This window comes from Schistocerca piceifrons, chromosome 1 (genome assembly GCF_021461385.2).
Source record: "Schistocerca piceifrons isolate TAMUIC-IGC-003096 chromosome 1, iqSchPice1.1, whole genome shotgun sequence".
Taxonomy (NCBI): domain Eukaryota; kingdom Metazoa; phylum Arthropoda; class Insecta; order Orthoptera; family Acrididae; genus Schistocerca; species Schistocerca piceifrons.
The window spans coordinates 1,106,390,874-1,106,405,833 of record NC_060138.1 but is presented as its reverse complement, the minus strand read 5'-3'; the positions used below and the strand labels follow the sequence as shown (position 1 = coordinate 1,106,405,833).

Here is a 14,960-nt window from a genome sequence, read left to right as displayed (position 1 = left end):
TTCCGAACAGTCAAAAAGTGTTTATAGTCAAAGTTTTCGCCTCGTGGCGACAAAGACCTACCGCGTCTGTCCCAGTCCCAATGACAATTATTGTCAAGTTCGCGCGCCTGGCGCTCTCTTGTCGCATCCCGTAAATGAAACAAATTATTTTCTTCAAACCCCTCTGCTATCTGTGATTCCAAATTTCTTTTACTGTCTTTTCCTACAATTTCGCCTTCGATCTGTTTGACTTGCTTTCGTAATGCCTCAACTTCCCTTTTAACGCGTTCATTAAATTTTCCCTGATTTTCAACATGCTTATTTATGTTCTGGTACTCTTCGGTTTCTGCAAATGGCAATGGTGCTGTATCATCTGAATCTCTGTCCCCATTTAAACTAAGACTTGTCAATTTATCTGAAATCTCCTCAACTCTTTCCGATAAATCACCTATTTGTTCTTTCTGTTTATTTACGTCTTCCGTAAGTGTCGCGACTCGGGTTTCAGTATTAACACATTTAGTAGTTAACTGTTCATACTGTTGTGTTAGGTTATTTAATCTGTCATTTGGTACGGATTCCTCGATTCTCTCAAATATTTCTTCCTTATCTTTTGCACGTTGTAAATTTAACTCTGAAAATTTCTGTACTATCACGCGATCTCTTTCTTCCTGTTCTCTATCCTGTTCCCTTTGTCTAATCTCTACTGCAACTAATCTATTATTGTGAGCATTCAAAATTGGTTGTACTTCTTCTCTGATTTCTTTCTTTAATTCATCTTTCATATTTTTGAAACATGTCCCTATCCGTGAATCTATCCGTGTTTCCAAAGTTCCCATCTCTGTTTTAATTGTTCCTATCTCTGTTTTTAATTCAGATCCTAACTGTGATCCCAGTGAGTCTAACCTTTTTTCCATTGTTACCTTTTGTGAGTCTAACCGAGATCCCAAATTTAATATTGCACTCATCAACTGCTCCATGTTAACTGTTTCAAAATTCTTTTCGCCCCTAACATTTCCCGCAAAACCAGCTTCCTTCGTCATAGCTGTAAAGCTATCTGTGTTCGATACTATTTCAGAATCTTCTATCGCTAATCTCGTATTCTGTGAATTTTCTGATTCAGAAAAATTTTGAAATGGTTCCTGACTGTCTTCCCGACTTATTAAATTGTTTTCAACTCCATTATTCATCATACTGTTGTCCTGTGTTGGCGAGTTCGCCATGTCAACAATTTCGTCATTCTCACTATTCATCATTTTTGCCTTTTTCATCGACCGCGTAATCATTTACAAAACATAAAAAATTCGTCACTGTACGAAAATTACACACAATGACTCTTTATCTCCAACAATACCATTTACATGAAATGTTTCCCTCAAACACGATTAATCGAACAATTGAAATAATTGCACTAAATTGTCAAACGCGTATACAAGACAACAAATCAAATTCAGAGAAAAAATACCATTAGAAGAATGACAATTACCAAATCTACACATGCAAAATAGACTACAATTACTAAACTACAAATTACTACAACAATACTACTGTCTACTATTTTTACAATCAGAAGAATTCCCAGGGACGATCCGAACCAGCGGTCGCCACGTGCATGGGGGCTTAATTATTTAAAATGAGAATATTTTTAGTAGCTGTAAGTCCGATTACGCTGTTTCGTAAACGGTTGGCCCTGACTAGTATTATTACGCTATCTGACTGCAAAGAACAACAACAAACAATGAAATGAAAATTTTCGTTAACACAATTAATTAATTAAGTCCCCAGCAACTATGAAACCTACGAAACCAAAGCACAAGTATAACTGTTCTGTATGTGGAAGTATGACTCAACGCACATCTGGCACGGTTCTTCTTCAACAAGACAAGAATTTTTAAATACCAATTTTACTGACGTGATAAAAGAAAATTAGAAATACTATAATTGCGCAAGAAAACCAGAATTGCACTCTAATACAAGAAAACACGCCAGATGCTTTGTTGACTGAACCTGTAATGACACATTATTTAGGACACTGAAATAATGAGAAAAAAAAGAAAAGTAGTTTGTTACCTTAATTTATGTTGATGAAAAGCACTCTAATACATTACAATCTCTCCACACCGACTCGCTACTACCACATCTCAACAAGAACCTTTCAGTATCGCATCTCAGCAAGCACTCCCTGCTACGAGTTCTTAACAAGCACTCTTCACTACGACATCTCAGCACTGACTACTACGAGTCCTCGACAGGCACTGTGTAGGCGGCTTAATAATACTCTTTGGCGCAATCTCTGGCGCAGTGGCTCAGTGTAGCCACCTTTCACTATTTATCGTCCATGTTTCACTTCCATACATGGCTACACTCCATATAAATACTTTCAGAAACGACTTCCTGACACTTAAATCTATACTCGATGTTAACAAATTTCTCTTCTTCAGAAATGCTTTCCTTGCCATTGCCAGTCTATATTTTATATCCTCTCTACTTCGACCTTCATCAGTTAGTTTGCTCCCCAAATAGCAATACTCGTTTACTACTTTAAGTGCCTCATTTCCTAATCTAATTCCCGCAGCATCACCCGATTTAATTCGCCTACATTCCATTATTCTCGTTTTGCTTTTGTTGATGTTCGTCTTGTATCGTCCTTTCAAGATACTGTCCATTCCGTTCAACTGCTCTTCCAGGTTCTTTGCTCTCTCTGACAGAATTACAATGTCATCGGCAAACCTCAAAGTTCCCCTCCATGCATTTTCATTCCTACTCCGAATTTTTCTTTTGTTTCCTTTACTGCTTGCTCAATATACAGATTGAATAACATCGGGGATAGGCTACAACCCTGTCTCACTCCCTTCTCAACCACTGCTTCCCTTTCATGTCCCTCGACTCTTATAACTGCCATCTGGTTTCTGTACAAATTGTAAATAGCTTTTCGCTCCCTGTATTTTACCCCTGCCACCTTCAGAGTTTATTCCAGTGAACATTGTTTAAAGCTTACACGTATACAATGCTATATGATAAAGAAAATAGAATCCCAAGATGTCGGGAAAAAGGCAGTGGACTCAGATTATCGAGAGTCGAGAGCTCTGACATTTCATCTGCATTTATTCCGGTTTCACTAACAAGCGTGAACGCAGCTAACAGCTAAAATGTAAAGTAGCCCAACTGATATTGGTGCTCAAAGGATGAGGGCTCACAATCGAACATGCAGTTATGCACTGGCCCCCCATATGCGTAATAAAGAAAATGAGATATTTGCTCTAAACGTGTATTTCAAAGTCATTGTATAGTCCGTCGTGACTACACAAACTAATGAAACAAGACATACATATAAGGATGCAGCAAGCCAACCGCCTGCAGTTGAATTCTGCGTTCGCTTCGTCCACCCACCCACGCCAGCGGAACCGGAACTGAGGGCCAACTAGCTGGAAGTAGGTTTGACACCATCTCCAGGGACTCGCGAAAACAAAGATCTTCATTCACAAAATTGGCGCAAGTTGCAACGTCCTTTGTGTAAGTTAGACATCCTCCAGCTTCTCAAAGACGACCGTAACTTCGCCATAGTGGTTCTGCTAGTGTGAGAACGAGTTGGAGTGAGAAAGAAAGACGGAGATACGTAAGCAGTGGTCGGTAAAAATAAGTCGAAAGAGGTTGAGATGTTATATCTCCGTTGTTTAGTTAGTTTTATTTATGTCATGTTCCGCAGATCATTTACCCGATTATTTTATCGATATGATGTGGAACAACTCAGATTACAAGATATATATATACACACACATGAATAGTGCTAATATTAATATTACTGAAATTTTTAGTTCTACACATGCAACTACATTTAGAGGTACATTTTTCTTTTTTTACCATTTCTGAAACAGAAACTCGTCCATGGAGTAGAAGGAGTTGTCCAATAGAAATGATTTTAAGCTACATTTAAAACTTGATCTGCTACCTGCCAGACACTATGTTGTTGGGCAAATGATCAAAGATTTTTTTTGCTGAAAAATGCACTCCTTTTTGAGCAACCCACAGCTTCAATAACGGATAGGAAAGGTCATTTTTCCCTCTAGTGTTGTACGTATGAACATCACTGTTCTTCGCGAATTCAGACGGATTATTTGGTGAAAGATTGCAGATCATACAGCCAGGTGCATATCCAAGGGGAATATTGGAGTCATGGAGGTAATAAAACTTGCCCTCCCTCAACCCCCCCCCTCCACACACACACATACACAAACCGCAAACAATGTTCTAGTAGATGTATTTATACACTGTCTGACAAAACACGTGAAGCGCCGAGAATGAGAGGAAGAAACGAAATAAAACTTGTAGACAACCCTGTAGGTAGGGCAACCACGGCTATGAATAATCAATTTTACGTTCTTAATGTTTAACATCGAGTTTCACGAAGCTTAGCAGGATAATATTCTGTCAGAAACAAGACTTCGTCTTCTTCCCAAACAGAAAATACAGCGGTGCTGTCATTAAAAAGAGCTACTAATTGCTCACCAGTTAATATTTTATGCATTACTGTAGAGTATAGAAATAACAGTTATTTCAGTATTCCATTATCAAAGACAAAACTGAAGTTAGCAAATGTGGATTATTTACTTATTATAAAGAATTCATCTCGATTGCAAATAGAAATCGGATGTTGACCTGGGTTTCGGCTCTGATAACCACGCCTTCTTCGGAACACACTAAAACTACAAACTGCCTAAAGAGGCATGGTCCAACATTAGTACAGAACGCCCATGTTGGACCATGCCTCTTTAGGCAGTTTGTAGTTTTCGTGTGTTCCGAAGAATGCGTGTTTATCCGCGCCGAAACCTAGGTCAACATCCGGTTTCTATTTGCAATCGAGGCGGATTTTTTGTAATCATCAAATTGTTCACGACTGCTGACGCGCTGCAATGTTAAAAGTTCTCAATGTGGATTATGACCTGAAGACCACGTAACCTTCAGAAAATGTGTTATTTCATTTTAATAAACAAAATATACGAAAATCTGAACTAATTCCCAGCGAACGTTAAGAAAAAGACACAGATTCTAAGACTAATACACTCCTGGAAATTGAAATAAGAACACCGTGAATTCATTGTCCCAGGAAGGGGAAACTTTATTGACACATTCCTGGGGTCAGATACATCACATGATCACACTGACAGAACCACAGGCACATAGACACAGGCAACAGAGCATGCACAATGTCGGCACTAGTACAGTGTATATCCACCTTTCGCAGCAATGCAGGCTGCTATTCTCCCATGGAGACGATCGTAGAGATGCTGGATGTAGTCCTGTGGAACGGCTTGCCATGCCATTTCCACCTGGCGCCTCAGTTGGACCAGCGTTCGTGCTGGACGTGCAGACCGCGTGAGACGACGCTTCATCCAGTCCCAAACATGCTCAATGGGGGACAGATCCGGAGATCTTGCTGGCCAGGGTAGTTGACTTACACCTTCTAGAGCACGTTGGGTGGCACGGGATACATGCGGACGTGCATTGTCCTGTTGGAACAGCAAGTTCCCTTGCCGGTCTAGGAATGGTAGAACGATGGGTTCGATGACGGTTTGGATGTACCGTGCACTATTCAGTGTCCCCTCGACGATCACCAGTGGTGTACGACCAGTGTAGGAGATCGCTCCCCACACCATGATGCCGGGTGTTGGCCCTGTGTGCCTCGGTCGTATGCAGTCCTGATTGTGGCGCTCACCTGCACGGCGCCAAACACGCATACGACCATCATTGGCACCAAGGCAGAAGCGACTCTCATCGCTGAAGACGACACGTCTCCATTCGTCCCTCCATTCACGCCTGTCGCGACACCACTGGAGGCGGGCTGCACGATGTTGGGGCGTGAGCGGAAGACGGCCTAACGGTGTGCGGGACCGTAGCCCAGCTTCATGGAGACGGTTGCGAATGGTCCTCGCCGATACCCCAGGAGCAACAGTGTCCCTAATTTGCTGGGAAGTGGCGGTGCGGTCCCCTACGGCACTGCGTAGGATCCTACGGTCTTGGCGTGCATCCGTGCGTCGCTGCGGTCCGGTCCTAGGTCGACGGGCACGTGCACCTTCCGCCGACCACTGGCGACAACATCGATGTACTGTGGAGACCTCACGCCCCACGTGTTGAGCAATTCGGCGGTACGTCCACCCGGCCTCCCGCATGCCCACTATACGCCCTCGCTCAAAGTCCGTCAACTGCACATACGGTTCACGTCCACGCTGTCGCGGCATGCTACCAGTGTTAAAGACTGCGATGGAGCTCCGTATGCCACGGCAAACTGGCTGACACTGACGGCGGCGGTGCACAAATACTGCGCAGCTAGCGCCATTCGACGGCCAACACCGCTGTTCCTGGTGTGTCCGCTGTGCCGTGCGTGTGATCATTGCTTGTACAACCCTCTCGCAGTGTCCGGAGCAAGTATGGTGGGTCTGACACACCGGTGTCAATGTGTTCTTTTTTCCATTTCCAGGAGTGTATTTAGGCAAAATAATTATTTACATACTTTCTCGATTTTTAGAAGTAGCAATTTTCTGCGTACGAGTAGCTTTAAACTAACACACGACTCGTATCTGGCGAGGTGCTGCGCACTGGTTTTAAAATTAAGAACTGGTAGGTCCACACTCGCAGACCAGGTCTAAAAGCCGAAAAATATTCCTATTTACGAAGGAAAAAAAAAATGAACTTAGGTGGACCGAGGGAACGGTGAGGTTAAACGATAACCCTTCCTTCCTTCTTTCTCCCATTGCCAGAAAATCGAACTCTGGGTCAGCGACTGCTTACAGACGTCTTTCATCAAGAAGACGTACTGGCTGTGAGCCTTTCGCCACAGTTGGCTTTGTCCTGTACATCTTTTCGATAATTTCGTGTCACGTTTACCTTGCAGCCGGCTACCTCTGGAGCCCACTTTGCTCGCCACTCTTCTTTCCCTCTACCTGTCAAGTTATCCCTACTCCCGTAACACTGACCACACCCCTTTTAGCGGCTAAAGTTTCCTTGCCCGCCTGGCGCTCGGAGTAACTTGAACCTGGAGTGTTGGCTATTCCGTAACCTCCTGACAGTGGGCCGCTCTTTCAATGTTCGCGGAAATTTCTGGGTCGGTGGCTGTTTAACATGATAATCTGTCTGCAAATAAAATCTGTCTGTTGCAGAGATATTAATTAAATACATGCAACACAAATTGATGATCCATCACAATACGCTCCTACTGGCAGAGGTGATTATTTCGGCTACATAATCTTATACAGTAAACGTTACAAATAAATAAATGCGGAGATAGACTGAATCACTATGAGATTAAAGTGCAAACTTGACCTCACTGTGGTTTCGCACTGTCATGTAATATACAAAATAGGTGTGACCTGGTGGTAGTCAAGGGAAGGCAGGATTCGGCTACGATTGTGGACGGGGCCGTAATCAGTTACTGTTGGTTACCTTTTACAGTTACACACATTTATTTTTAAAACAATAATTCCAGACTCAACAAATGGTTCAAATGGCTCTGAGCACTATGGGACTCAACTGCTGTGGTCATAAGTCCCCTAGAACTTAGAACTACTTAAACCTAACTAACCTAAGGACAGCACACAACACCCAGCCATCACGAGGCAGAGAAAATCCCTGACCCCGCCGGGAATCGAACCCGGGAACCCGGGCGTGGGAAGCGAGAACGCTACCGCACGACCACGAGATGCGGGCCCAGACTCAACAATAAATCAAAAAATACCATATGTTATTAATGAAGGAATAAACAACTGTATAACTAATAGTGTTTTCGGTGCGTTACAATTTAGCAAATCACCATAAAATACAGATACAGATAATGTTTAAATAAAACAAGCCACTGTGATCACGGCTGCAGGCCTTAAACGCCAAGAATGGCAATAAATTAAGAATGTTTAAGAACTCGCTGCAATTACAACTTACAGTATTGAAACCCAAACGCCGCAGTAGGTATCAGACGCCACGAACGGGAGTAAATAACGTTCTAAGGCTTACTGCTAAAATACAAATATCGAATTATTTTTTCAAAGCAAATGACCACAACCATTGCTCAAGGCCTTACACCCCAGGAATGGCAATTATATAAAAAATTTAGAAACCTGCCGTAAAACAGCAAATACAAGCAAAGGTTACTTAAAAAACCAAGCAACTGATCCAGACGGTGCTCCAGGAATCGACCTCTGAGAAGGTCTGGCAACAAACACTTTCGCGAGCGATGGGATAGGCAGACAAGAGTTGCATTCACTTCACAAGATGGTAACTCAGACTAGTGGCAGTCTAACGAATAACTAATGACAATCTTGCTGAAGCTACCTGACGTCCAATAAACCGAATGCAAGAATGGAACAACACGCCAAAGCCGGAACCAGCGAACTGCACTACGCCCCCAGAATACTGTGCTTAGAGCGCCCGGAGCGATAAAGGAATCATTACCATCAGAGTAGAAGAAACGCCAACCAACCTACAATCAAGAAAGCTGTCAAAACTATACGCCTTACCGGACGGCAGCGGCAAAGCGAGGAAACGTACACTGCCGTTACATACACTAACCCACAGGGCAGGTAACTCGAGTGTCAGCGGCCACCAGGCAGGAAAAATACCGCTGGTTGAACTTAACAAATTGTAATAAGCTGAACGCAGTAAATAGTAATAAGAAGTCGAGGAAGGCTAATCAGATCCACTTTCCCAAAGCACCCCACCCGCTGCTCTTCGCCTCGGCGACACTACGAGCAGCAAGACGAACCCAAGTCACTGGAGAATAGCGAGACGCACACTGGTGGAGGTTTCTCTACTTGAATTGAGATGCACTCATCTTAAAGCCTGCAGGATCTGGTTTAAGTCGAGGACGTGCACCCTCGTGATCACAGCCCTTCCATCTGGCAGTCCATGCGTGCCGCCAGCAGTCCTGGCGTGTTCTCGCACTGCACAGACCTGGTCGCTCCTGAGTCCCCAACCGAACTGCCGGACTCACACGACACGGAAAAACAACGACGTCACCCCAAAAATTGGATAACAGTTACTACCTATCGATAACCGCCGCTGCTGCCACTAGCGGAGAGGCAACGCTTGTGAAACGAGTGGCGCCAGTCAAGACGAGAAGAAGATAAACACCCGCCACCATGCCAACTAAAGTATACAGTCTGGCCTCCAACAGAAGGCAAAAACCTACAAATAGCACTAACGCGAGCCACAGTAGGGCTCAATACGTGCATGCGAAATACCCCAGCAGCTTTGTGACATGGATTGAAGAGTTCGTAAAAATAGAACATAGCCAGTCAATCTTAATGGACAGAAATCTTCAAGTGTAGAAGTAAATTTCGGCGTATGGCAGAGGTGTGTTAAATGACAGTTATTATTCAGTATAGAATAATTGACCTAGTGGATAGCTTCGCAAGTTGAATAAGATTGATCGCGGTTGATGCTGTTGAAAATAGACGATTTCTAAGGCAAGAAAACCGTAGCGAAATGTAACAAGACCGGCAGAGTATCGACACTCGGGCAAGGAATGACACTGACCTTAAACGTAAGCAATTGTGATGTATTTCGCATAAATAGGCGGAATAACCCGTCAGTGTGTGATTATACAATTGCCCAACAATCACAGCAAACAGTCACATCCATTAAACATCTGAGAAAATGCGTAAGATACGATTTAAAGTCGAACAACTATATCAATAAATAAGTAGAAACCAGAGAAAAGAGTGAGAAGGAGGTAGCTTACAACACCCATCTTCGGCCTATACTTGAATATTGCTCATTAGTCTGTGACCTGCACAAAAAATAGAAGAAATGGAGAAGAGTCAAAGAAGAGTTGTGCCTTTTGTCACAGGTAGCGCGCGGAAGAGTAACGGAGATGTTCACCCATCTGCAGTGGCAGATGTTGTAAACAGACACTGTGCATGACGGTAAGGTTTTCTGTTTAAAGTACGTGAGCGTGCTGTCTTAGTACAGTCAATCAGCTTATTACTTCCTCCTAAGTATATCCCGCCAAAAGACAATGTCGGTCAAATTAATGAGATTCGAGCTCACACGCATACCGACAACAGTTCTTGGCGAACAGTTCTTGGCGCGGGCCATTCACGACTGGAACAGGAAATGGACAAGTTACAGTTGTGCGCATCTCGAGGTGGCTTGTAGTATGAATGTAAATGTAAATATACAGGGTGTGATTCAGAAGTTTCAAGACTGATTCATTTCTGAGTGGGTGAGCGCACGCAGACCGGTTCCGCCGGGTGGGGGAAGTAGTGGAGGCTCTCAGGGAATGAACTGACACTGCGGCAGTTGCCTTCGGAACCCTGGAGAGCGCGCATAGCTTGCAGCGTGAGTGCGTGTCACTGACCTCGATTGAAAAGTGGGAGAGGCGAAAATGGAGCACCAATTGGGGCACCGTTATACGATTAAATTTTGCGTGCGACTGAACAAAACCGCCACGGAGACTCTCGGTATGATTCAAGAGGCCTTTAAGAAAGAAGCCATGTCCTGTGCAATGGTTTTCATGAGGCACAAACGTTTCAAAGATGGCTTCCGGAATGTTGAAGACAACGACAGCTCTGGGAGGCCATCAGGCCGAACGAATCAAAATGTGGAGAGAGAGACCATCTTGAGGGATCTAGATCACCGTGTCTGCACTGCGATCAAGGGCGATTGGATTGTCCACCACGACAAAGTGCCCGCTCACACGTCGCGCGCCGCCACCGAAGATTTGGTCAAGTTCAACGTGACAACGCTGCCGCAGCCACCCTACAGCCCCGACTTGGGTCCAAGTGACTTTTTACTCTTCCCTCAAATCAAGGCAGGCCTAAAAGGGAAGCGATTGGACTCCATCGACGCCATCCAGCAAGTTTCGACGAGAGCCCTTGACAGCTTGACGCCCGAGGCCTTCCAGAAGGGCTACGAACAGTGTAAAACGCACTGGCAGCGCTGTGTTGATGCTGAAGGATCATATTTTGAAGAATTTTAGTCCGCTGTACTTAAATGTTCAATAAATTTCTAGTGCTGAGTTAAGTCTTGAAACTTTTGAATCACACCCTGTACAGTGTCTAATGTGGCCACCTATCAAAAGCCTGAACAACCGTCTTTTCTAGTGCGGACCTCTGGGAGACGTGCAGTAGGAGAGTCAATGACGTTCTAGAAGATAATGACAGGGATTTGGAGCCATGCCGACTATACTGTCGTGGCCAGCTTGCTAGATTTCTCGGCTGCGGATCCATGGCCCACAGAATCTCGATTGGGTTTAAATACGGAGAGTTAGGTGGTCGGGGAAGGGATTACGGTAAACTCATGCTGGTGCTTCTCGAAGGACGTCCACACGCTGCACGCTGTGCGACACGTTGCATTGTCCTGCTGGTAGATGCCACCGTCCCGAGGAAAAAACAACCTGCATGTAGGTTTGACATGGTCCCCAAGGATAGATGAGTACTTGTGTTGAGCCATTGTCCCTTGCAGAATCATGAGATCATGCAGAGAATGCCATTGCAGGGTGTGTGCTTTCAGACTTTCAAGCCGCACACGACAAAAGCCATTCGTCTGATGGATAAGCCATCTTTCACCACCCAGTGGACGTCCAGTTGCCGTAGTGGTGTGCAATTTCCAGCCTTCACCACCGATGAGCAGCAGTCAGCATGGTTGCATGAATGAGGCACCTACCACGAAGACCCATACACAGCAACGTTCACTGAACAGTCGTTGATGAGACGCCGTTGGTAGCTACTTGGTTAGTTTGGGCATTCAGTTACTCAACAAATGCACGTCTGTTAGCCTTTTCACATCTCCACAGCCATCGTTCACTCCTGTCATCTATGTCTCGTGGCACCCCACAGTTGCCTCAGCGCCTGTTTTGGATAGCTCCATTTTGCCTTCCACGATAGCATGCCAATAGTTCACAAACTTAGCAGTTTCCAACCTGGGACCGAAAGCCAATTTTCATGCCATTTGGGCCACGAGGAGTAGCCGCGCGGTTTGAGGCGCCATGTCACGAATTGCGCGGCCCCTCACGCCGGAGGTTCGAGTCCTCCCTCGGGCATGGGTGTGTGTGTTGTTCTTAGTATAAGGTAGTTTAAGTAGTGTGTAAGTCTAGGGACCGATGACCTCAGCAGTTTGGTCCCTTAGTATTTCACAAACATTTGAAAATGCCACTTTGGACGTCAGATAAATCTCTCCGTTTCCCTGTTACGACAACGACTGCATTGTTCCCCACACCCGTCCCCCGCGAGCCCCGGCACGCTTTATATACCTTCCACTGCAGTGCTGCCAACGGTCGTCTGTGACTTATTATTGCACGTTGACTTCGAACATAGATGGTGGTCACATTAATGTGACTAGACAGTGTAGATGTAGCGGAAGTTGTAGCATCACATCGGCGCCTCGATGTTGCAGGTGGTGGCACGAGTCCGGGACGCCGGTGGCTTCTTCCGGGCGCGTGTGGGCCTCGCAGGAGGCGCTGCACATCCTGGGGGCGCGGCAGGAGGACGCGGGAAGGTGGGAGTGTCGAGTAAACAACGCCTTCGGTGAGCAGAGGGTGCACGCCTCGCTGCAGGTCACCGCACCGCTCGCCGTACACGTCACACCACACCTGCTGGTGAGGACCTCATCATACTCCCCTATTGAGCCGTTAACACCAACAGGTAACAACGTTACCAGTTATTTACTGCGTCCAGGTCATAGCTAATGAAGCAAATCCACACTGATGTACGAGGCGTCCATCAAGTGCCGCTATAAAAAAAAAAAAAAAAAAAAAAAAAAAACCAACATAAAAGACGTTGTCCCAACTGACTGACTCACTGATTCATCATCGCCCATTCCAAACCACTAAGGATAGAAACTTGAACTTTGCAGTAGTTTAGATCTTATACAGTAGACGTCGCTCAAAAAGGGATTTTTCGAAATTCCATCCGTAAGGCAGCGAAATAGGGGATGAAACATTTTTTTTTTCAAAATATGACGCTATTAAGGCAATTTTGAAGCTAGGCCTAAGAAAATTGGTATTTGGTTTCTCGGTCGGAGATAAAGAAATTCGTGTTTCAGAGTGTTTGGGAATGTACTCGTAACTCTTATGGGGTGAGGTAGTGTATCAAAGTTCTTTTTTAAAAAATAAATAATTATTAAAGTCTTATTGAAGTATTTTTAAAGCTTCAACTATGAAAGCTAGTATTTGATATGTCGGCTCTTGGAAATTCAACCACTAATGAAGTGAAATAGGGAATGAATGTTTTATGAAACATTTTATTATAAATACATTTTCAAAGTTAAATCTATGAAAATTTGTATCTGGCGTCTCTGTTAGAAATTTTAAAAAAATAAGCATTTCACTGTTTTTGGAAATTTAACCCCTGAGGGAGTAAAATAGATGAAATATTTTATGATGATATTTAATTGTAAAAGTATCTTTAAAGCTAAGTCTATGAAAATTGGTATGTGGCTTCTCCATTGGAAATAAAAAGATACATGTTTCACTATTTGTGGAAATTCAACCACTGTGAGGGTGAAATACGATTCACTGACTCATCGTCGTGCAGCCCAAATCGCCTAGGACAGAAACTTGTAATTCGGAGAGGGTGTGGAGCTTATACTGTAGGCATCTTTTAAGAATGCATTGTTCGGTATTTCACTCCTAAGACGATGGAATACGGGATGAAGGGCTTTTTGAAAATATGTCCTTATTAAGGCAATTTTGAAGGTAGAAGTACGAAAATTGATATTTGGTTTCTCAATAAGAAGTGAAAAAAAAACGTGTTTCAGCATTTTTCGAAAGCAAATAGTAAGGGGGTAAAGAAGTGCGTTAAAATTGCTTTGAAAATAAATCACTGTTAAAGACGTACTATAACATTTTTAAAGCTACATCTATGAAATTTGGCACTTAACTTCTCAGTTACAAATGAAAATATACGTGGTTCAGTCTTTTAGGAAGTCCAGCCACCTAGGAAATAGGGGACGAAAAGATTTATGAAATTATTTCATTATGAAAGCATTTTCAAATCTATATCTACGAAAATTTGTCAGAAATTTAAAAAAATACGTGTTTCACTGTTTTTGGACATTCAAGCCGTAAGGGGATGAATATTTTTAAGAAAATATTTCGTTGTATTAAAATATTCTTAAAGTTAAACGTTTAAAAAATTGTATCTCACTTCTTGGCTAGATATGAAGAATATACGTCAGGGGATGAAAGTTGCTGTGGAAATATCGCCACAAAAACGAAAAAGGCCATGACTAACAAACGCCTTAGACTCCATCTAGCGGAATCGCTTTTTGGTCATAAGTATCTTCGGAAAAGACCATGCTTCTGTGGCCTTAGCGTTAAAAGTTTAGAAGGCGTTGCAATTTGTGAACAATATAAAAATTCGATTAAAGAAAAGTAAAAAGTTGAAAAATCTGTGCAGACCATACAGTCTACACGAACGAAGCAGCAGGCGCTAAGCTTATTACAGGTGACATGTTGTCAAACATTCAGCAGCTCTCAATGTTTTTTTTCTGTTATGCCAGAATTTCAGTGTGTGTTCCACTAGTCGCTCGTAGAACATTAAGGCGAATACGAGTTCTACACATGTACAGCTCAACGTTGCAGCACCAGCAGTTCTGATTGATTCATTGATCGTGCCCGAAGTTCAGCAGTATCATTGACTTGTATACGTACACGTGATCCTTAACGTTACCAAGCAAAAAGAAATCTAACGGCGGGACAGCGGGAAATTGGGAATTGGGAATTGGAGACGGAGCACAAGCTTGGAATAGTGAAGGATGCAGAATGAAAGCGGTTATACCCTTTCGAAGGCGCCATCACGTCATTTGCCTTAAGAGATTCGATGGTACTATTGCGACGCTTCCACCTCTCAGGAAATGTACCATTCACCACATCCCACACTTTCATATTCCAATGTGGGAGTGCACCATTATGTTGGAACATAATTGATGGCTGCAGCTCATCGATCTCTGGTAGCGGGAACTCTTCGAGTATATGCGGTCTAAGCATTTACCGTTAC

At 43.7% G+C, this 14,960-nt stretch overlaps 1 protein-coding gene across 1 annotated transcript in view; it reads left to right on the top strand.

The window, feature by feature from the left end:
* Positions 1-14,960, top strand: part of LOC124777987 (Down syndrome cell adhesion molecule-like protein Dscam2) — a 481,000-nt gene that overhangs the window by 125,209 nt on the left and 340,831 nt on the right. Inside the window, exon 2 of the mRNA XM_047253558.1 lies at positions 12,358-12,559. Coding sequence (XP_047109514.1) covers positions 12,358-12,559 — 202 coding nt within the window. The remainder of the gene's footprint in view (positions 1-12,357; positions 12,560-14,960) is intronic.